The sequence below is a fragment of the Vidua chalybeata genome, chromosome 2 (assembly GCF_026979565.1).
Source record: "Vidua chalybeata isolate OUT-0048 chromosome 2, bVidCha1 merged haplotype, whole genome shotgun sequence".
Classification (NCBI taxonomy): domain Eukaryota; kingdom Metazoa; phylum Chordata; class Aves; order Passeriformes; family Viduidae; genus Vidua; species Vidua chalybeata.
The window spans coordinates 35,118,221-35,140,046 of NC_071531.1; the positions used below are offsets into that span (position 1 = coordinate 35,118,221).

At 38.4% G+C, this 21,826-nt stretch overlaps 1 protein-coding gene across 1 annotated transcript in view; it reads left to right on the forward strand.

Moving 5' to 3' along the window:
* The first annotated feature begins 535 nt into the window (after positions 1 to 535).
* NALF1 (NALCN channel auxiliary factor 1) overlaps positions 536 to 21,826 on the forward strand; it is a 435,482-nt gene continuing 414,191 nt past the window's right edge. Inside the window, exon 1 of the mRNA XM_053935490.1 lies at positions 536 to 2,086. Coding sequence (XP_053791465.1) covers positions 1,265 to 2,086 — 822 coding nt within the window. The 5' untranslated portion in view covers positions 536 to 1,264. The remainder of the gene's footprint in view (positions 2,087 to 21,826) is intronic.

A 21,826-nucleotide genomic window follows, 5' to 3' on the forward strand; every position in this document is an offset into this window, starting at 1 on the left:
CGACAAGGACAGACACGGAGACAGACCTCTCCAGCCACCATCCTGCGTGGACATGGTGTTCCACAGCCACAAAGGGAAGGAGACACTGAAGGAGAGAGGGCTGGACAGTAGTACTGAGCAGTCCCTTTGGTGAGATGAATAGAAAGAGTTGCATCGAGGAAGCCCTTTGGACGGTCCATGTGGTCCCCAGTGCATCTCCCACCTCCTCCTCCTCAGGCAGGAGGAGGCAGAGTTGCTGCTGCTGCCAATGCGCCAGGATAGAGCGATCTCGGCGCGGGAGGAGATGACGCAAAAGGCAGAGCTCCCCCCAAAAAAGTGTTTCTCCAGGACGAAGATGGCGGCAACTTAGCCCAGGGGCCCAAGATGCCTGTGTCCATCGGGGGCCTCCAGTCAGGCAGTTCCGCCCCGTGCGCCCGGGGACACCGCGCCCGGCGGCAGCAGCGGCGGCAGCCGCAGCCCATTGTCACCAGCAGCGGCGGCGGCCCCGGCAGCCTCCTCCTCCTCTTCCTCTTCCTCCTCCTCCTCTTCAGCATCCTCGGCAGCGCTCCGGGAGCCCTGCAGCAGCGTCTCTCCAGTTAGAGCGGAGCGGGGAGAGAAGAAAGAGACTGAGACAACGGTGCAGGCATCTGTGCCGCGGCTCGGGGCTGAGGAAGCGGAGCAGCGGCGGCAGGGGGGAAGAGGAGGCGAGGAGCCCTCCCGTAGCCGTCCGTCGGCAGCGGGGGACGCGGCATGCGGTTGTCCGGGCGCAGTGGGCTTTTCTCAGGAGGGAGATGGGGAGCTGCGATCTGACCATGCCTGGGTGAGAGGGGGGAAGGACCAGTCGCGCAGCCCCGCCACCACCAACTATCACCACCACTACCACCACCATCTCCACCACCACCACCACCACCACCACCACCATCTCCTCTCCCTCCTCCTCCTCCTCTCTCTGCGTTATTGCTCTTATCTTCTCCACGGCACTCCGCGTTGGATGGACTGGGGCTGTTTCGTGTGGTGAGACCAAGGCAGAGCCACCGGCGAAAACCAACAATATCTCGGAGGAAGAAAAAGAAGAGAGAAGAAAGAAAGAAAAAGAGAAAGAAAAAAAAAAAAAAAAAGAAAGAGAGAAGGGGGAGAGTGGAAGAGAGAGCGGGAGTGCAAACGAGCGAGAGAAGGGAAGGCAAGCAAGAAAATCCCCCCAATCTTTTAAGTCAATGCATATTGTGGTGACACTGGCAAAGGAGCCCTCACGGTGGAGTCGGCCAGGGCTGTGCGTTCCCAAAATATGACCAGGGGTGCTTGGATGTGTAGTCGGCAGTATGATGACGGCTTAAAAATCTGGTTCGCACCCCGGGAGAACGAGAAACCCTTCACGGATTCAGAGAGGGCTCAGAAATGGCGACTGTCCCTGGCATCGCTCTTGTTTTTCACAGTCCTGCTCTCTGATCACTTGTGGTTCTGCGCCGAGGCCAAATTCACGGGGACCGGAGAGAAGGAGCAGCCGCCGCCCGAGAAGCCGGAGCCCGCGGAGCCGGAGCTGCTGGCGGGCATGGGGGAGCCGGCGCCCCCCGCGCCCCGGCTCCTCGCCCCCCCCTCGCCCTCCCTCCCGCCCTCCCCCGGCAGCAGCAGCAGCGGCGGCAGCGGCGGCAGCCGCACCAACGGCACCGAGCCCCGGCACGGCAAGGCTGCTTTCCTGGGGAACTCCACCGCCAGGCCCCTGGAGACGTGTCCCCCCCCGGGCTCCTCGTCCGGGCAGTGCTTCAGCGTGGGCGACGCGGAGGCGGTGTGCCAGCGGCGAGGGGGATCGGGGCGACCGCGGGGCACGGGGCAGAGCCCGGCGCCCGGCTGGGACCTGACGGATTTTTACCTTTCCTTTTGTAATTCCTACACACTTTGGGAGTTGTTCGCCGGGTTGTCCAATCCGGACACTTTGAACTGCAGTCTGGATGTGGTGCTGAAGGGGGAAGGCTCCTGCAGCCAGTGCGTCCAGGCTTACCAGCGCTACGACCAGCACGCTCAGGAGAAATACGAAGAGTTTGAGGTTATGCTCCAGAAATATTTACAGTCGGATGAGTACTCGGTGAAATCGTGTCCTGAGGATTGTAAGGTAGGAGCCCCTGCTGTGCTTCCTGTCCCTGGCTGTCGGGCTGGCGTGCTTCCCTCGGCTGTTGTGGCTGCCGTGGACCCTGTTGTGCCTGCTTCGGTCTCTGCCCCTGGCGCCGGCGGCCGCGGTTCTCACGGTGCAGGCGATGCTGCGGAGGGTATCGGCTGGGATGCCCCCCTTAGCGCATGATTAAAAGAGAGGAAGAGAGAGGGGGAAGCTTGAGAAAACGCAAAAAGAAGCGATCCTCGGTCCTCTGGGAGCGTAGCGCTGGATTTCCCCCTCCTCATGAATATGCAATTGGCTCCGGCTCGGCTGCCGGCTTCCAGCGGGCTGGGATGCGACTTGGCGGCAGGCAGCGACAGGGTCTGCATGACAATGAGCGGGGCTCGGAGCGGCGACCGCGGTCGGGGCTGTCCGACGGCGCTGCCCTGGCCGCCGGCCCTCGGTGTGCAGGTGGCCGCGGTGCCCGGACACGGGCGATTCGTCCCCCCGCGGGGCCAGGGGCGCGCACCGGAGGCTCCGGGTAGGTTCCGTCGGGCGCTTGGCCCGGGGGTAGCGATGCTGGACGGTGGCGGAGCGGTGCGGCGCCGGGCCTCCTCGGGAGCGGGACAGTGTTTGGAGGCGCTCTGCCAAAATCTGTGGAGCTGGGGAAAGCTGGAGGACAAGAGTGTCTGTTGACGGGCACCGCAATGGCCCTTCGTTGGGAAGTGATGGTGACAGCGTTTTAATAAGCAGCGGCTGTTTCCTTTTGTGCCACTGGTGACGGCTCAGAGAGATCCAGAGGCTCTCCTTAGCCTTTGTTAGAAGGCAGAGGGTCCCACTTTGGCTCTTGTAGATGTTGTCCTCTCAGTACAAGATTAGTTGGCCTATCTCTCAAGACAGGGCAGAAGAAAAGAGTTGTCCTTGGCGCCTAAAATAGCTAACTGCATGCTTTCTCCCCCTTTTTGAATAGTTGGTAGGAGGTGAATATTTCTGCCCTGAACTAGATAATCTCAACTACTGTAGCACTAACCAGTCTGAACCAAATTCTGCTTTAGCAGTGGAACACAACCATGCACGTGAATCACTGCACTAAATAGGAGGCCTGGCAGTACCTCTGCGCTCTGTAACTTTAGCAGGGCCTTCTGAAATCATTTAATAGTAACAGCCTATGCCTAAACAATCCCATTCACCAATAACTTAGTATCATTTGTGCATATATTTGCCACAAAAATGGATCTAGAGTCCCTTCAGAAGCTGAAATAACCTGCTATCTAATTGGATAACGGTAGGAAAGTTGCCATATTTATTTTTTCTTTCTATACCTGACAAAAGTAAGGTAGAATCACCAGAAGTGTTGACTCAACTGTTTTTAGATTGCAAACTGTGTGTGTACACACACTCATTGCGTATATGCTATGTACTCAGTTACTGATAATGTAAACATATTTTATTTCCAGAGTGAATTGGAAAAGTAAAAAAGTAAAAAATATCTATCAACATAAAGAGATATCTATTGCTATAAGGAAGTCTCTGTCATTTCAGTAGCTCTATAATTAGAAATTGACCAAACGATCAGCATTTACATGCTTAAAGTGATTTTTCGGTATCACAGTTTAGTTTGACAGAACTTTACCACAAAGTGCTCAGTTGGTCTACAGAATATCTGGGTGTAAATGAACAGAAGAGCAAATTTATGCTGTTTAATGATTTTCCCTTCACACACCCAAAAAGGAGAAATACTTTTTTAATGATAGAGAAAAAGTTGTTGACATTGAAAATAATTGTGTGAAACTTTAGTGAACTAGGCAAATGCCAGTGACCTACATTTATGTGGTTCTGAGTGCCAGATGATATTGCTTTATGTTTTGAGAATTTGGCCAACCAATCTGTGTTAAAAATGAAAGATATTTCAGAAGGGGGAAGGAAAAAAACCCAAACCATGGGTGCAACTTAGTCTGTTTTCCCTTTCTCCAGGGGTTCTGGTGGGCAGTGCAGATGCCCACCCGGTGCGGGTGGGAAGCGCGGTGGGGTGAGCTGCGGAGCTGGGCTGGGCTGAGCTGGGCTGGGCTGCACTGAGAGGAGGGCCAGGAGATCGCTGTCCAAGGTTCTGCAAGACAGCGCACACACAGCCCGAGGTCAGGCAGAGGAGATGTGGCTCTCTGCCCCGTGCCCTGGTTTGGTGTTTCTGGGTCCCTCTGGAGCCTTTTGATTCGTGCGGGTGGTTGCGAGAGCCAAGTGGATGGCACGTCTAGCAGTCTGACGTGTGTGTTCGTTTGCTTATGCATGGGCTGCCCTGCAGAGTGGAGAGGTGAAACTTGAAACTCGAATACTTTGTGACTGTTGTAATATTTTGCTGGGGTTTCTTGTGGTTTATATATATTTCGATTATAAAACTCAATCAGGACTTTTTTTTCTTTTTTTTTTTTTTTTTTTGTGTGTAAGTAAATATAAATTTTTTTCCATGTTGGATATTTAGCTAATTTTTATGTAAAACATCAGAATAGAAAATAACTTGACATGTAGCTGTGTGGTTTAGGTACACATTATTTGGTGGGTGTCATGGCTTATATGGTGACCTGCTTTTTCTTTTAAACAAAGTTCTAAAAATACTGTCTTTACTCAATAACCATGTATGTAAGCCTTGGCTCAATTCAATGAAAGGCTTGTTAGCTAGTCTGTTTATATTTCAGATGTCTTTAGCATTCTTGGAGGGCAGCTTTGTTCACCGAAAAAGAGATATTTTCATCCAGTTGACCAATTATAGCTGATGATAAACAATAATAAAATTTACTCTGAATAGCAGTCAAGCATGAACTTGCAGTTGGGTGTTGCTTCCCCCTTTCCCAATTCACCCCAACACCATACACCATCCTCAACTCAGTCAGTTCTCACAGTAAAGTGTGAAGATTATGATGGGTTTCTCAGCAACTTATGCCTTTCCAGAAAGTACTCCTGGTCATAACAATACATATCAGAAATGTCTTTGATGCATGGGTATAAACCTCAGACTTTATGTTTTCATTCTTTTTTCTGAAACCAGAAGAAGATGAACTATACTTTCAAAATATTCTGTCTTCTACTGCATGTCTCCTGGTCTCTGAAGAATATTTTAAATTAATTGCTTTATATTGCAGAAGTTTGTAGACAGGAGTTGTTTGACTTACAGGTCACATTTAGCCATTCTATGTGGTGAGTTTCAGTTTTAATAGATAAGCATACTCAGGTTTTTTTGTTTGCTTTTTCAAAGTGTTCTGTCCTGTAATTAAGGTCTTACCATCAAACTTCTATTGAGTTGCATTGGGGTTTTCGAAAATTTTGTAGAAAATGCTGACAATTTTTAACATTTAGAAAACAACTATTTTTGGTGGTATCAATGAATATGCATATGCCTTATATATTGTTTGTATGTCAGTAGACTTTATGTGTTGTTTAGAAGCTTGGGATATCAGTGTTGTCTCACTATAAATCTGTCTCCAACTTATTTCTTATAAACTCTTCTTAAAGTCTGATGTCTTTATATATTGTTTCCTTGATAGTCACACAGTAGTAATGGCTAAACAGTAAACATAAGAGAAATATTTGAATTTCTTACATATTCAACTAGATGTTGAAACAAATTGCTGTAGCTTTACTGAATCACTAAAGTAACAGAGTAACTGGAAATCTGGATTTACACTTCTGCTTTTCTCTTTGGAATTTAATTCAGATTTTTAAAAAATGCTTATGAAATCTTGTTATTGCCTATTATAAATTTGTGGTTATTTTTGCAGGGATTTGTCTTGGAAATATGTATAATTTCTTGGTTTCCAGAAAATAATTTTTATATGCAGTGTGTCACAGCAAAGTATTCAGACAATTAACAGAAATTATATTGGCTTGACGTTGGAAGACGCAGTTCCTCATTATGACTTGTCAGCCTTCTATCAGGGGAAATGCTCAAGCTTTTATTCTTAAGGCAGCAGGCAATCACTCTGTGGAATAGAAGAAAATTCTGGCTACTTCTGATTAAGAACTGGGTCAAATAACTAAGTAGGACATAAAAATGTAAAGATTTTTAATATTTTTCCTTTTTTTTTTTTTTAAGATGAAGCTTACATCTTTGTGATTAAGTGTCAGAGGCCAGGGCTTTCCTGGCAGATATATTTATTAATGTTTGAACAAAATACCAGTCATAAGTTTTGACACAGGTTTCCTTAACCTAGCGCAAGTTGAGAGTGTTTAAAATGTGGGCTTTCTTAGCAGTAGTTAAAATATTGAAATATATAATTCAAGTAAGTGCATTATAATTAAAATAACATTAAAATAATTCATTTTCCCTCACAGAAAATCAAAGAGGAAAAATAAAAAGATACCAACTCTTCTTATATCAACATTGCTAAAAAGCAACCTTTGGCTGACATCCATGCTCAACATGTACACAAAGATTTTCATTTTTCAGGAATTAAATATCATTTGATAACTTCTAATTTGAGGATTATGGTATTGGTATCAAAAATATGTCATAGAATACCTGAGTTGTAATACTACTTAGCTGAAAAATGTGTGTCAATAAAGGCTTTCATCATTAAGCACAGATGGTATCGTTGATGGGAATATAGAATTGGTATTTCTGTTACTGAAGAATTTTTTTTGATCAAAGAACCGTGCTCAACTACTTTTATTTGAGTAAGAGGGTGATCAAAAGTTATTTAAAACAATCAAAATCACATTTCTTCTTAGATGTTATCGGGAAATATCAAAGCCTATATGAATCATTACTTTCCTAAGAATTTTTTCCTAAACAGCATATGTAGTCTAATTAGGTTTTGATTTAAAATCTCTGTTAAGCTGGCAAAAAAGAGCAGATGAGAAATACAAACCCAAAAGCTCAAATGATAAAAGAACCCTTCAGTTACAAAAGATCACATAGAGCAGCATCTGCTACAAAGTTAGATATTTCAGTTGCACATCTTAAACACATATTTATAGAAGGATAGTTCTATGAAAGACTGATAGCTAAACTAATCAGAAGAAACACATACAAACTAAACCTTGAAGATCTGTACTTGTGGTCTAATACAAACAAAAAAAATCCCCACATTAATTACTGAACTAGTGCCTTTTCTAAATCTCTTGAAATATAATTATTCTTTTAAAGCTCTTTTTAAAAAAATGAATACTATGCTGTACTTAAAAAAATACATAATACTTAAATGTTTACACTTTTTAAAACTTTGGTATAAAATGCTCTGAAACTAATGTGACAGTGTAAATTGATGTTTACACAGTTTTATGGTTTTTATGTTATTTGTTCAGGTGATTTTTTTAAAAAGTAAATGTTGAATTATTTTTCAAAACTAATTTAAGACAAATATGTGGATGAATTTAGTATAACTCTTCTTGTATTATTGGTGTAATACAAGAAGCAACACTGACTATGTGCTAAGGGATTTGTATTTTGGCCTAGAATCCTGATACAGCAGTCACTCTTAGTCTCCTATTTTGAGCTAGGTGAATGGTACTGCACTCAGGGAAGACTATGCATGTGCTTGTGGTCATTCAATTGCTTAAATACTTTACTGGATCAGGGTCAGATTTCTTTACTCCTAAAAGAGAAATTCCCCAGGGTGTTCTTTCCAGAAGTGCATTAAACCCACTTGACTTTTAAAAGTTTGCATCTAGTTGATCATCAGGATACTCCACCCATTCATAGTGTCAATGGTTACAGCATCCCGATTTAGGAAAAAAAAGGGCTGCAGATTACTAGCACAGAGTAGTTGAAGTGGATTCCACCTTAATCCAGTAACCACCACTTAATGTTTCATGGCATTAATGTCACATAGTTTGGGACCTCATGGCTCTGCCCTCAATTTCAGTTTGTTCACTTGTTCTCTTTACATCAAGCAGTGTGCTTCGTGTGCACCTTGCAGAGACTGTGAAAATCTTGCTTCTTCACTTCAGATTCTTCTGGCAAAGGTAATCAAAATGCAAATTATAGTTCTATCATTTATCCTGCCTAAAAATCATCTGGTCTATACTTAGTAGCTTATAACTTCAGTCTTGCACTAAGATCTATAATGTATTTAGATCTCGGAATTGCCTAAAAGGGAAAAAATAACATAGAAGCTGAATTCTTAAATATTACTTTTTGATAAATATCAGTCATAACACTCCAGAAGATAGAAAAATAAAGTAATCCATATGACAAAAAAAAAAAACAAAAACCAAATATCCATTATGGATATTCAGAAAAAATGTAAAGTTTAGATTCTCTTTGTAGTCAGTGGAGATACATAGGTAATGGTAGAGTCTAAGTCAATTCACTTAGTGAAGTGGATATCTAAAATAGGTCAGATGGATTATGCCCTAAAATACTTATTTTATGTCTGTTGTCTCTAAAGAGGACATGCTGTCATTTTATATCAGATACAAACACTTCCACCCACTGTTGACTTCAAAAGTCATATTCAATGAATTCAAACAAAATGATTTTGGTATAACAATTAAGTTTGGATGAGATTATGTTCATATGCAAAATTTAACTCTGAAAAAGTTTGTAAAGTCCTGCTACTTGTGCTGTCCTACACCAACCTAGTGAAATCACAATTCTATTTCACTACTAGGATATCTATATTCTGTTGCTGAAGAATCTGTCAGCTATGTAATCTGCTTCTTAGGAATGAGAACAGGAAAGAGCCTTGTATGACGTAACTGCATTTTCATCACTTTTTTTGAGAGAGAGAAGACAAGAATCTTCTACATATGACTTTTCCAGTTGTTATTTCTGTTGAGAAACTAGACAATAACAATTGTAGGTCATCTTCTTAATAGACATTTTTGCAGGTAGGTCTGCTAGAGATTATTTCACTTATTCTCCCTTCTCTCTTTACAAGGAGGGTGGATTTTTTGGGGGAGTGGAGTGTCTATGTATGAGAATTTCCTCCCTTAGTCCAAATCAGAGGAAACTCCCAAGACTACCCAAACTCCCTCAGTCAAGAAACACACTTATGCCACTTTGCTACAGTAAGCATACTGTACTTTTCTAAGTACTTTTCACTGTACTTTTCTCTTGTCAGAACTGTAGAGCAAACATCTCTAAGTGAGAATGTCTGTGAGCTTGATTTCCTTTACAACATCAATCACTTGGATAAATACAAATGTAGTGAGGCACTGGAGACATATTCTGGCGTGTAGAGACATTTGATTAATTTGGAGATATGTTAAAAAAAAAAAGGACCAGATTTCTTTATGGATTTGTGAATTGACCTTGTTTGCAAACAGGGTAGGTATATGAAATATGTGAATTTTTACTTTAGAACATGCACACTGAAGAGTTATATCCAACTAGCTCCCAGTCCATAACGACAAAAAGAATAGGGCACGATGTAAGTGGCTCTGAAGTGAAGCTGATCAATGCTTGATACTCTCCCACCCTTTATCTCATCTCATCTCATCTCCTCTTCTTCAAAAAAACCGATAGACATATGTTGAAAGCTGTGTTTGATATAAGATTGGCCTAAAGCCTTTATGGAACAATCTGGTATGACCCTTTGAAGCACTGATTGAATGCAACAAAGTTGTTGGGATGAGTGGTGATGATAAATGCTGAAGTGTCAAACTTCAGCAGTTATATATGAATATTTTGGTCCTTTGAAGTGTCTTTGAGAGCCTGATGGAAGTGCTCACCTTTAATATATATTGATTCTGAGAGCTGATTCAGATGCTTCATCTTTAGAAGAAAACCTCATGATTAAAAACAACAGTAAAGATGATCTGAAGTTACCAGCAAACAATATGTTTCAGTCTAGGTTTTTAGAAATTCTCAGCAGCTTGGGAGTCATTGTGGATGTTTTAAATGACTTTAACGGAATTAGAAGGAAATGGGGTACCAGACAGATCATAAATAAAAAAAAAAGTCCAAATTTTCACTTTTGGTATAGGATATTGGCATTTCAATGATTTTTTAAAATGTTGTGATTAGGTAATTTCATTATTACGGCATTATATTTTCAAATATATCCATTATAAAATTTTTTAAATTAAAAAAAAAAAGAAATTGTATTATGTTTGCATTTTGGAATGTGCAATATATTGCAGCTTTTAGGAGATATTTTCCATGGAGGAAGTATGTTATCTAGAGTACTTTTTAAATACATGTTTAATTCTTGTTGATCCTCTGCATGTTAGATTAGATGTTGCCTTCAATTTGCCTGAACACTTATGTAAATGGTATCTTGGGCCTGTCAACAGACTTCATCTCTGTTAAGCATCATAATGAAGTATTTTTATTACATTTTAAAGATATTAGCAATTCAGAATCAGAGGGCATTCTTTATTAAGCAGATGGAAAAAAGATGAGATACTTTGAAAAAATATTTTTGTCATTTTATTCAATCTTTTAGGACAATAAAAGAATTTCCAGAATTTGCTGATTGATGATTTGCTGATCATTGCTCTGCATTGGTTGGCTTGCTTTCTGTATTTAGGGTAGGGGATTACACTTACAAGTTCTTCTCAAAAAAAAATATATTACACTAATTTATTTAGATAAATACATGGATTTCAAGGAAGAACTTGAGCAACTCTTAAATACCTTAAAATCTATATTAAGTTAATTACATATCTCAGAGACGTCTGTGTGTAGTAATAGAGAACTAAATGTAAAATGATAAATATAAAAATTTATTCATGCAAATTTTTTTTTTTTCATGATGAACAGCATACCAGATGGAAAAGCTTTTGCTAGTGTGGAAAGTGTGTTCTTAACTCATATTAGTTGATTTGTTGTGCTCATGCATCAAGAAATTATAATATTTTACTAGTATAACTTCATTTAGAGGGGTATTTTTTCACTGGTAAAGTTAGATTTTCAAAGGCATTAAAATCATCTCTGCTGAGATAAATTTTTGGATTTGTATACACACACACACTGGATTAAAAAAACAGATGTTCTTTAAAATAAAACCCAGCTTGTAGAACAACAACTAAATGGCAAATGAAGAGTCCAATTTGTTTTTAGACTATTTATAATGAGAATAAAAAATGCAAGTATATATATTTGAAAATGTACCCACAAAAATTACATGCGAATTTTTTTATGAGTACTCTTAACATTGCCTTCATATATATTTGTTGAAACTGGATTTCTGTATAGAAGGGCTTTAGGATAAGGAAGACATACTTCATAGCTGGAAATAAAAATTCCTGTGTATTGAACGACTTAGAACTGACTGTGCTGACATCTGGTATAGCGCATCACTCTTCAGAAGTAAATTATTTTTAAAATATAAGAGAACTATAAATTCCAGCATATATTATCAAAACAATGGCAATAAAATCATGTATGCCAATTGTAATCTTAATAATTAAAACATCTACAAGGAATCCCAAATCCATGCTTTGGTAAAGATTAAAATCTCTGAAGGGATTGAAGAGAAGTATTACTGTAACATCTATTTAGAATACTGATTGTTAGTAAAGTCCTTCAACAAGTTTCTGGTGGTTTCTCAGTGGGATGTGTCTGTATGTGTCTGATTTCCTGTTAAAGACAGGAAATCAGTATAATCAGTGGAAAAAGATCCATATCACCAGAACCTTATTTACTGGCCTTTTTTATTATTTAGTAAAGTATCCCAAATGCATCTATTTTGGGATATTGCAAATTTTGTACCTCTAGAGGTATAAACCCATCCTTTAATGTTTTTCCTTTCATACTAAGTTCAAGCTGTAAATATTGTGGTACAGTGCTTTAATGACAGACTGGGTTTATTGCAAGCAAGGTTTTCTTTTTGCAGAAGGGAACAAGTACAGGAAGCTCATAGCATCCTCTGTGTGGGGATGCCCCAGCCCGTGCTGTCTGACTGGAACTTAGAAGCTCTTCCCTGGAGCAGGGCCAGGGCTGAGGATATATGAGGATTAGATTCCACTAGCTTGAGGTTCTGCACTTAAAAAGGAAGGCAAGTCAAAAACACAGCCAAGGTCCCCTGGGATGACTTTTAAAATTCTTTATGCATCCAGAGATGAGAGATGTTCATTTCCAGTCCTGTTCTGCTCTGGAGTTAAAGTCTTGATGTAATATTTCTACAGAGAACCTGACAGAACTTGGACCGGTATTATGAAGAAGTAGGAGTTTCTGAACAAGGTACATTTGAAATATTACCCAAATTATATTGAAAACAGAAACAATTTTTGTATTTTTACTTTTTTTTTGTTTATGCTTTAGGATGTAACAATCCTTGGGGAAATGACCCCTATTATAAGCTGAGTTTAGCTAACAAGATATAGTATAGCACTGGAGTTCAGGAAATGAGGCTTCCTGTTTTATATTCCAATTCAGTTAGAAGTGCATTATGGTTTCTTTTGTCTCTATTTAAATCTCATAATTGTTATAGCTGAATCTTATAAATGCACATTTTTTGTTGCAACCTCACTATGAATTTAATGAAATTAAATCATTGATGCAACAACAGCTTTTTAAAATCTAGGTACTGAGATTAATTCCTGGGACCAGAGCACAGAGAATGTACTGCAAGCCAATCTCTGTATGACAGATATGAATTTAAAATATTATTTTATTTTCATTTGTAAATATAGGCCAATTTTCTTTTGTCAGCAATCCACAATGACATAAACCAGGACTAACTCCATTGAAATAAATGGCTATTCTTGAACGTAATGCTGTTTTGAGAGGAGGAACATGATACGTTTAAAACTCAAATGTATTAATTCAGAAGGACGGTTTGACTCAGACAGATTTGCTTTACACACCTTGCTACAAAAAGCAATATTCAGACTGCTTTAAATGCTCATTTTCCTGTCTTTGACTGACATTACTAATTTGTTATTGTTGTTAGATTGATGTTTTTTTTCCCTTTGTTGTTGTACTTGGTCTTGATTGTGTTCTCTTATTTTATTGATTTTTCAGGCGCTGCTGTAGAAAAATATTATGAGCTTAAGTTGTTCAGCTATCCAGGGAGAGGAAAACCTTACAAAAAACAAAGCAAAATTGTTTGCCTTTTCCAGCCAAGGGTGTAGGTCTTCCACCAGGGTTAAAAGGAGAGATGATGATCAGTAGTATTAACAGTTTAAATCCAGAGAAGGTGCTTTGATTGGTGCAAAGACACTCTGTATTTATGCTGGCATAAATACAGCTAAAAATTTAAGTGTAAGTTGAAGAATTGATAAGGTAATGGAAGTTTTGCTCTGTGGTGCACTTCAACACTCATAAAAAAGGTAGTAATTTTAACAATGACATCTTAAATAAAAATTACATGTTCGATACACATATATGTGTGTGTGTGCATATATATGTATATATATGCATATATCTAAAAGGAAGTGGAACAAGGAAATTATTGTCGGATCAAACATTCTGGAGAGGCTGAGACAGTCCTACAGTAGAGTCCTGTGGAAATCTGAAAAGTCATGAATTATGGAAAATTAGGAAGTACAGGAAAATGTAGCAGTTGTTTCTAAATGGTGTTCTTCTTTTTCCAGGATTTGTTTGTTTTCTGTGTGGAAGTGTAAATTACTTAGGGTATTTTCTTTCTTTCATCAATTCTTCAGAAAGGTTCCACAGTAGAAGTTTTTTTTAATATATATATATACATGTATATATATATATATATATATATATATATATATATATAAATTAAAATATATATGTAATATGCATATATTGTTGGGATGCCCACTAACCCTGTCTTACATTGGTCTTCACAATGCATTTGTAGAGACCCTTTGTGAAATATTTTATATTATTTTTTTTTTTGCTTCTATTTGCACATTACAACAAAGTTTATTGTTCTGCATATATGTGGTTTTTTTTTTAAGACCAGCATATTTTGATCACTGTGATTATCTGAGAGATCATTACTGTTGTGTAATGTGATTTTTATATTTTTTCTGAAATATTTTACAGGGCAGAATGATGGTAGCTTGTGCAATATAATAATGAATTACAGTAACTTCCCAAATATTTCTTTAAAAGTTTTTTTTGTTTCTGGTGGTTTTGTTTCTTTCTAATTGCTACAGAAATCATCCTCTTTAAATTATCTTATGAAAGTAAATATTTACAGCATGGTTTTTTGGGTTTTGTGCTCAATAGTTTTTAATATAGGTCTGATTTGAAGAGAGCCAATAGAAGTTTGGGATGGAAGAGATCTTTTCCTTCTTTTATAGTTATTTAGATCTACAGGAGGAGGAGATATGTTTTTCAGCTTGCAGAAAATATTTACGTCTCAGAGTTTTACCAAAATCTTAGCTGGTTGTGAAGATCAGTAGCTCATAGGAAGGAATGTGATAGCTGTAAATATCAGTAGGCTTTTTTTTTTTTTTTGGGGGGGGGCATTCCTCTAAAATTATACTCCTGAGTAGAGGGTAAAGTATATATGAATACAGAGATGTTTGAAATGATTTTATGATATGTTTAAAAGAGAAGCAAAAGACCTGAAACCCTTTAGAGGTTTGTTTTTTTTTTTTTCCCCCCTGCAAGTAAAGCACTACTGGAGAACTCAAATATTACAGCAGTGCAGGAGCCCATAGCATGCAGGTGCACCGTGAGATTCAACTCTGATATTGCTCAAAGGATATTGCTGGTCCTGCTTCACACTTTGTTCTTGACTTTGTGTCTTAATAGAGTTAAAAGTCAACTATTTATTTCTTACAGTGTCTGTAACAAATCACAAGTGCCCGAGCTGTGTACAGGCAGGTGCTCTCAGGCTGTCTCCATCAGCCTTTCAGTTCAGGTCTGAGGTGTGCTTTGGAAACTTCCCACTCACTCCTACTGCCACTCTTACTGCTCCTTGATTCACCACACAAGCTGGATTGCTGTCTGCTGAAAGTAAAGGCATACAGGTGCCCAAGAAGTGCACCTATAATGAGCTGCAGGCACTAAGGGATGTTCAGTCCCTAAAAAGGACTAGGGCAAGCCCAAAGCAAAACCCATGAAACACATGTAATGTGGATACCAGGCTCTTGGCACAGTTTCAGTTTACAGAGTGCATCTGCAGAGCCACACTCCCTGTTAATATTCATGTAGTTATAGTTAAAGAGGCTGAAATTCAACCTAGAGATAATTCCCAAAGTATCTCAGCAATTTCTTTAGGCCTGCATCTCAAGGCCCTGAGCCAAATTGCTGAAATGATTCACTGCACCTAGCTCTAGATAATCATGGCAGTAGTGATCATGTATTATCCCTTTTTTTTTTTTTTTTTTTTTCTTTTATCTTCTGTTGGCATGCCTATGAAGGTGATGCAGATTTTTGCTCTGTGCTTTGCCTACATCTGCCAAGCCTCTGTACAGCAGAGCCACTGCAGCTCTGCTGCATTTTGGGTCTGCTTCTGTCCTCACTGTGGATTTCACAGCACCTTCCCAACACACAGACATAAGGCTGAACAGAACTGTCAGTGCTTCGTTATGACAATTCTAGAGTTTTTCGTTTCAGAACGGTACAAAAATAATCTGAATAATCATGAAAAGGAAACATTTTTGTGAGGGAAATTGGCAGCAGTGAAACTAGTCTGTCCAGTCTTCATTTAATACTGCCCTCCTTATGTTTTAATGTATTTTCTTGTTTCCTGCTAAAATAAAAAGAAAATACTATGATGCAGTGTTCAGGCTAGATTTTAGGTAGCCATGGAACTGACAATTAGTTATGCAGGAAAGCCTAAGTAGCTGATTTTCTTTTTTAATTATTTCAATTTCTATATACATGTGAAGACTTCATTTTTCTCTGGGTTTCTTCAGCATACAAGATGAAGGTGTGTCTATGTTATGGATTGATATTATTTTTCTTCACAGAGTAAAGCTTTTTTCTTTGAATGATTAGAAAGTACTGCACCATTCATAAGAAAATAGAACATTCAAAGAATATTTCTCTGCTGATAGAATATTTGCTGTTTGTATACAGGGAACTACTACCTTTCCAGTTTTTATTATTTAGGTATTTTTATTGCAAAATGCCCAGAAATCATAGCTCATTGCTCTTGAATCCTGACAATTCATGCCATTTATTGAGTTTGTTTTAAGTAAATTTAATGGACTTGTAGGAAGAAAATTAGTTCTTCTAGAGGTCATATTCTAATAGAAATACTATTCCTGATTTTTTTTTTTTTTTTTTTTTTTTTTTTTTTTTTTGTTTTTTTGTTTTTTTGTTTTTAGCCTTTGGTAGCTGTCACAAAGCTTTCTTACCTTTTCCTCAAGCTTGAAACCTGAGTAGGGATAAAAGGAGGCAAGAACCTAGCAAAAGTGGATAAAGAAATAATTGGCTGAAATAGTATCAGTGTGTGTGATTGATCAAAACATGAGGAGAATACCTGCCAGGTGATCAGCACTTTCTGCACCACCAGATGTTACTGACCTGACCAGGAGCTGCAAGGGAGACTGTGCAGCAGAGACAAGACATTGCCCAGCCAGCAGGAAAAGCAGTCAGAGTGGCAGACAGCCAAAACTGCAGATGTTTAGCTAAGGTCAAAATAAGAGTAGTCAGAAAACATATTCACATAAGACTTCAGTCAAATGTATCTCAGGTTATACTCATGTTGCTTTACCCTGAAGCCTGAAGGAGTTGATACTGAAGAATGACAAAATTGAAAAGAGTGTGTTTTTTGGCAAGCAGGCTGTAGGAACTGACATACTACACTGCTCAGTGATCTGCCCTGGGAATAAGATTGGAACATAAAATGAATTTTACACCAGACCAGAAAATTGTTTGTTAGTTTGCAAAGTTTCTTCTTAATTCATATTAGGCAGTAGTCAATTTATCATGCTTATGAGTCAATAAAATGCTTTTCCATATTCTTTTCTATTAGTACATTTTCATACACGAAGAGGTATGTTACTGTTAGAGATAAATTTCACTTTTAAAGCTACTTAGAATAGTGTTCAAAATCATGATTTTCTCTAAATGTGTAGCAGTTATACCAAAATTCCATCAAAATCTGGTTCTTATTGTTGCATGCTGTTGGTTCTTTTAAAATCTGTTGGTTCTTTTTAATAATTGAGTAAAAATTTCTGTTCCTATAGTTCTTACTGATTTTTTTTGTGTAGCTCCTCTAATTTGTTTGTTTTTTTGTTTTTTTTTTTTTTAATACGTATCGAGGGGCAAACTATTAGATTGAAGTTGAGACTAGGATAAAAGGAGATGATTATATTTATAAGAACTATATGAAAGGGGTATAGCTAAACCAGTAATCAAACCCAGGAAAATATAATTTTGAATATATTGAAATACTAGTGGAGGGATATGTTGCCTATTTGCTCCTTTCACATACAGTTTTTAGGCTGTATGTGAAATGGCTACTGACTGATGAAGGCATTTAAGTGCAGTTTCTTGTTTGACAGAGAAGGATTTTATTTTATATTGTCCATATAAATGAGAATGTCTATACATCTGCAGAAATACAGGAGTTTCCTACATCTCTAACACATTACAATGTGGGTGTTACCTGTGATTCTTGGCAAAAAGGATGCATGCATCAAGTGTTCATTCATTAAGATTTTGCTATTAGCAGCTGCCTCTGGTAGAAACTGTTTCACACATTACTGCTGCTTTAATTATCTAAAGGAACACTGGTACAGGTCACACTTCCTGGTTTGATGCAGCCAGGATTGTCCTAAATACGTTTCCAACTTGTGCCCACCAGTGGTAAAAATGATAACTGAAAACATCTTTTAGGATTTAGCTATCCTTTTCCCTTTATTGTCCATCACTACCCAGCCTTTTCTTTTTATTCTTCATCACTACCCAGCTTTTTCTCTTTTTTCTCTTTCCTCCCTCCTTAAGCTATCTGCCAAACCAACCTCTTCTGATAAGTTTGACTGTGGGTCTTTGATGCGGTAATATTCTGTACTAAGAAGGACAATTTTCTGAAAGGGGGAATAAAATATGAGTATCCATGACTGAAGACCTGCAGCTGAAAAGAGTGGTTTATGATATATAGAAGTTGGGATAAGAATAAGCTGTGTGCCCATGAAATAGAAGATAGCTGCAGAGGTAGCTGGATTTTTCATTTATTGTTTGTGTTGGTTTGATTCTGGCTTGCTGTACTGAACAGAGTACTGTGAGGAACATTTATGTATAAATCCACAGAAAAATCAAAGTCCTTCATTAAAATAGTGTTACATTTCTACTTGGCAGCATCAAATATGGAGTTCTATATTTTTAATTTAAATAATAATGAAAAACAATTCTCGGTTCTTTATTTGTCTTATGAAGAGAGTCAGGTAATGATATAATTTACTTAATTTATGTTCTAAATTTACTTATTCATTCTTTTTTTACCTCTTAATTTAAAGGTGCCAGGCTTCACCCCTAAAAAAGTAAATCTCAGCCTTTGTACTCTTTATGCCAGTACTCTTCCCTTTTTCTTCTCTTTCTCAACAATATCTTTATTTTAGATTGTGAGTAGTGCCAGAGAAGTATTTTCATTGACCTGTGCTTATCAAGAGGGTCTTCCCCCCCCCTTCAATGGTCATACTGGGTTTTTAATTCTAGATGAAGTATTTCATATGGTTCTTTCCCCTGTGCTTCTATTAAGCTTGGCAGTGCTGCATTCCATCTGCCATTGTTTTCCCTTTCACTAAGCTCTTTTAAGCAACCTAAAAGCTCCTTGGCTTGTTTTGGCCTTAATTAATCTAAGGCTTGTGTCCATTGTAAACATTTCCATCTTATTGTTAGTCCCATTTCCGGATGATTAATAAATAGATTAGGCACTTTCATCCTTTGTAAAGAACCTGAGGGCACCCGCCTGTTAACCTTTAGCCACACGGAGCAGTGACCACTAATAAATGCATTCTGCTTCTGTGTTCTCCTTTTGGTAGTTGATTTCTAGTCAATGACAATGCTTTACTTCTCATCCTGTGATTACTTGGTTTCTCTAATAGCCTATTGTGGGAAGCTTTCTCAAAGGCTTTTTGGAAGTCCAGAAAACTTGTATCTGCCAGTTCTTTCTGCTATTTATTAACATGCCAAAAGAATACTAATAGGTTAAAGATATATACAGGGCATTAAGGCTTCTAGCTTTGATCCACACACTTAATATTTTTGCTTTTAATTGGCTCCTCAATTCTTTCTGCAGTAATATGTGTGTGTGAAGCTGAATTCTTTTTCAGTTTATCTCAGGAGTTACATGAAGATCACTGTTGTACTGTGTTCAGTATACTATACTAACTGATTTTAGTGTGAAACTGCATAATTGTGGAGTTCTTTTGTTTAATCTTAAATTGCTTTGGGAGTCTTGAATAAACAATATCCCATTCTTGAGATACATCAATCTTTTATTTATTGATCCATTCCAAACAATTCTTCTTATGATACTTCAATCATCAAATGTTCTTTTGCTTTATTTGGAAACTCTGGTATATCCTTGGCAATACATCTCAAAAAGAGATGTAAAAAATAATATACTTTCTCTCCTATATTCTTATCTTGTTTAGTTTCCCCTTTAACTTATTGGGAGGGGAGTCATGCTCTCTCTTGGTCATATTTTTTGTACCTAGTTATTTAACCATTCCACTTCCCTCTTCAGATGTACCTGTCATTGTTTATACATCTTATACACCATAGGCACTTTGTGCCAGGTGCACTGGAAAATCCACAGCTCTTGCACTCCCAAAAGTAATTTGAAGCTTCCATGTTCAAAGATCTGATTGGGTTGAAGTGTAATTTATCTATTTTATTTTTATTTTTAGCTCTGTAGCCCCTGGAAGGGAGAGTAACATGTTTTCCTCAAAGATGGTTGCAGAATTGGAGGCATGTGTCCTGGGTCATGTAATAGCATCATAGCTGAAAAGGGAATAACAAGGTAAACTTACATTCCGATGAGAAATCTAGGACAAAAAAAGAATCCTGGGAATTTTTACTGATATACTGTTTCTAAGTACTTGTTTTCCAAATCTTTCTCCCTGTATGTGTTGCAGCATCTATGCACACACATGCCTCATTTTCTCAGGTGTTGCTTTATAAAACCATTTTAATATGCATGGGTTCTGCACCCCATTCATTCAGAGAAACAAGCAAGTTTGGTTTTTTTTTAAAACTCTCTCCTCCAAAAACCCAGCAGGCTTGGGGATGCCGTTCTCCACTATTTGTATAATTGCCTGGTAGCTGGAGAACTCAGTTAAGAGGTAAAGAATTTTCTGGCGTTATGTTTGGCGTCCTACACACCCTGAAGATTTTCAAAGGCATTTGAACATAGTGAAGCAGTGGGAATAACATCGAGTGGTAGCTGAAAGGCTTTAAATGAGAAATATGTAGCAATAACTTCCTCTGCCTTCAAAACTATTTTGTCTTTTTCTATATATTTAGAGATTTCCAACTTGGTTTTGCTGAGAACTTTTTTAATGACTAGTAATAATAATAATAATAATAATAATAATAATAATAATTCTAAAAGTATTTTGATAAAAAATTCCAGCCATATCTGTTGAACTATTTTTGTTCATATATGTCTTGACATTGCTTTCACCTCATACAGAACTCTGATGCTGCACAATCCCCTCCTCCTTTGAGCAACAAAATGTGCTTTTATGTCACAGAAAGTGTGGAGTAACTGTTCAAACTCTCCTACCTACCACATTAATGATTTTGGACTTAGGACAGAGCAATAGTGGAACAGCTAGCCTGTTTGAAGCCATTCCCACCTGAGTATACCTACATCAATATATGCCCTCCAGGGAATGTTTTAAACCATTAAAAGCTACAAGGTTTGAAACTTTACCAAAGCTATATATATATGCAGCAAAAGACCCAGAGGAACTTTTGCCTCAGTAATAGCTTCTTTTGGGTCTTCCAGCATACACCAGAGCATATTACAAACATCAAAATATGCTCAGTGGATACAGGCTACATTTCAGCTCCTCCAGGGATGTTTTACAGTGATGGGAATAGAATCACTTCTCTGTTCTACTCTCATAAGCATTCAAGTAGGAATTACTTAGGAGGACAGTCTTAGAAAACAGTGTCTACAGGATATTAAGAGGAATGACCTGGCTTTAGAGATGCTAAGCACTCTCACGTTGAGTTAGGACACAAATTAGGATCTAATTTCTATCACATGAAAAAAGTTAACACAGGAAGAAATGCTTTTCAATGAAACTAAGACAGTTTAATGTATTTGGTAGGAAAAAATGTAGGCGTTTTTGAGTATGAAATATTCTTTTCAGATTTTTTGATGCTTGCCAGTGATCATTCTGGATACTTCTGTAAAATCTCCTTACAGCCACAATAAAGAATAAAATATTCCGTCGTATCATTAAAGTGTATTTTGTTGTGGAGGTAATTTTTTCTTCTCCAAGCATACAACAGAAACAGTGAAGACAGTCTGTAAGAAAACTATTATTTTCACTACAAGTGGTTTGTCTAGAGATGTTGCTGGCGCAGTAGCCAGGTGCAATGCCTATGTCTCTTTACATGAGAAGGAACATGCTCTCTATAGACTGGCAAGAGGTGAGTTTTCCAGATAGAAGAAGAGAAATTTAGACAGCGTGGTGTGCAAATCCCTTTAACATAAACCTGAACTGTTTAGCTGACTTAGTACTAGGGATTTTGTAAACAACTCACAAGTTGACATCATGTCAGGTTTTGCATTCTATTTGAATGTGATCAGTCGTACATTCCGGGGAAAAGGATTTTATGATAAAGTATTTCTGCTTTCTGTTTAGCTAGAAAAAGACAGTTGATGGGCAGCTGAAAAGTTATTATTATAATAAAAAAAATTTGATTTGCTTTCCTGGTTAAGCAGTATATTAAATTAAGTTCTGCACTCACTATGTAAAATTGTG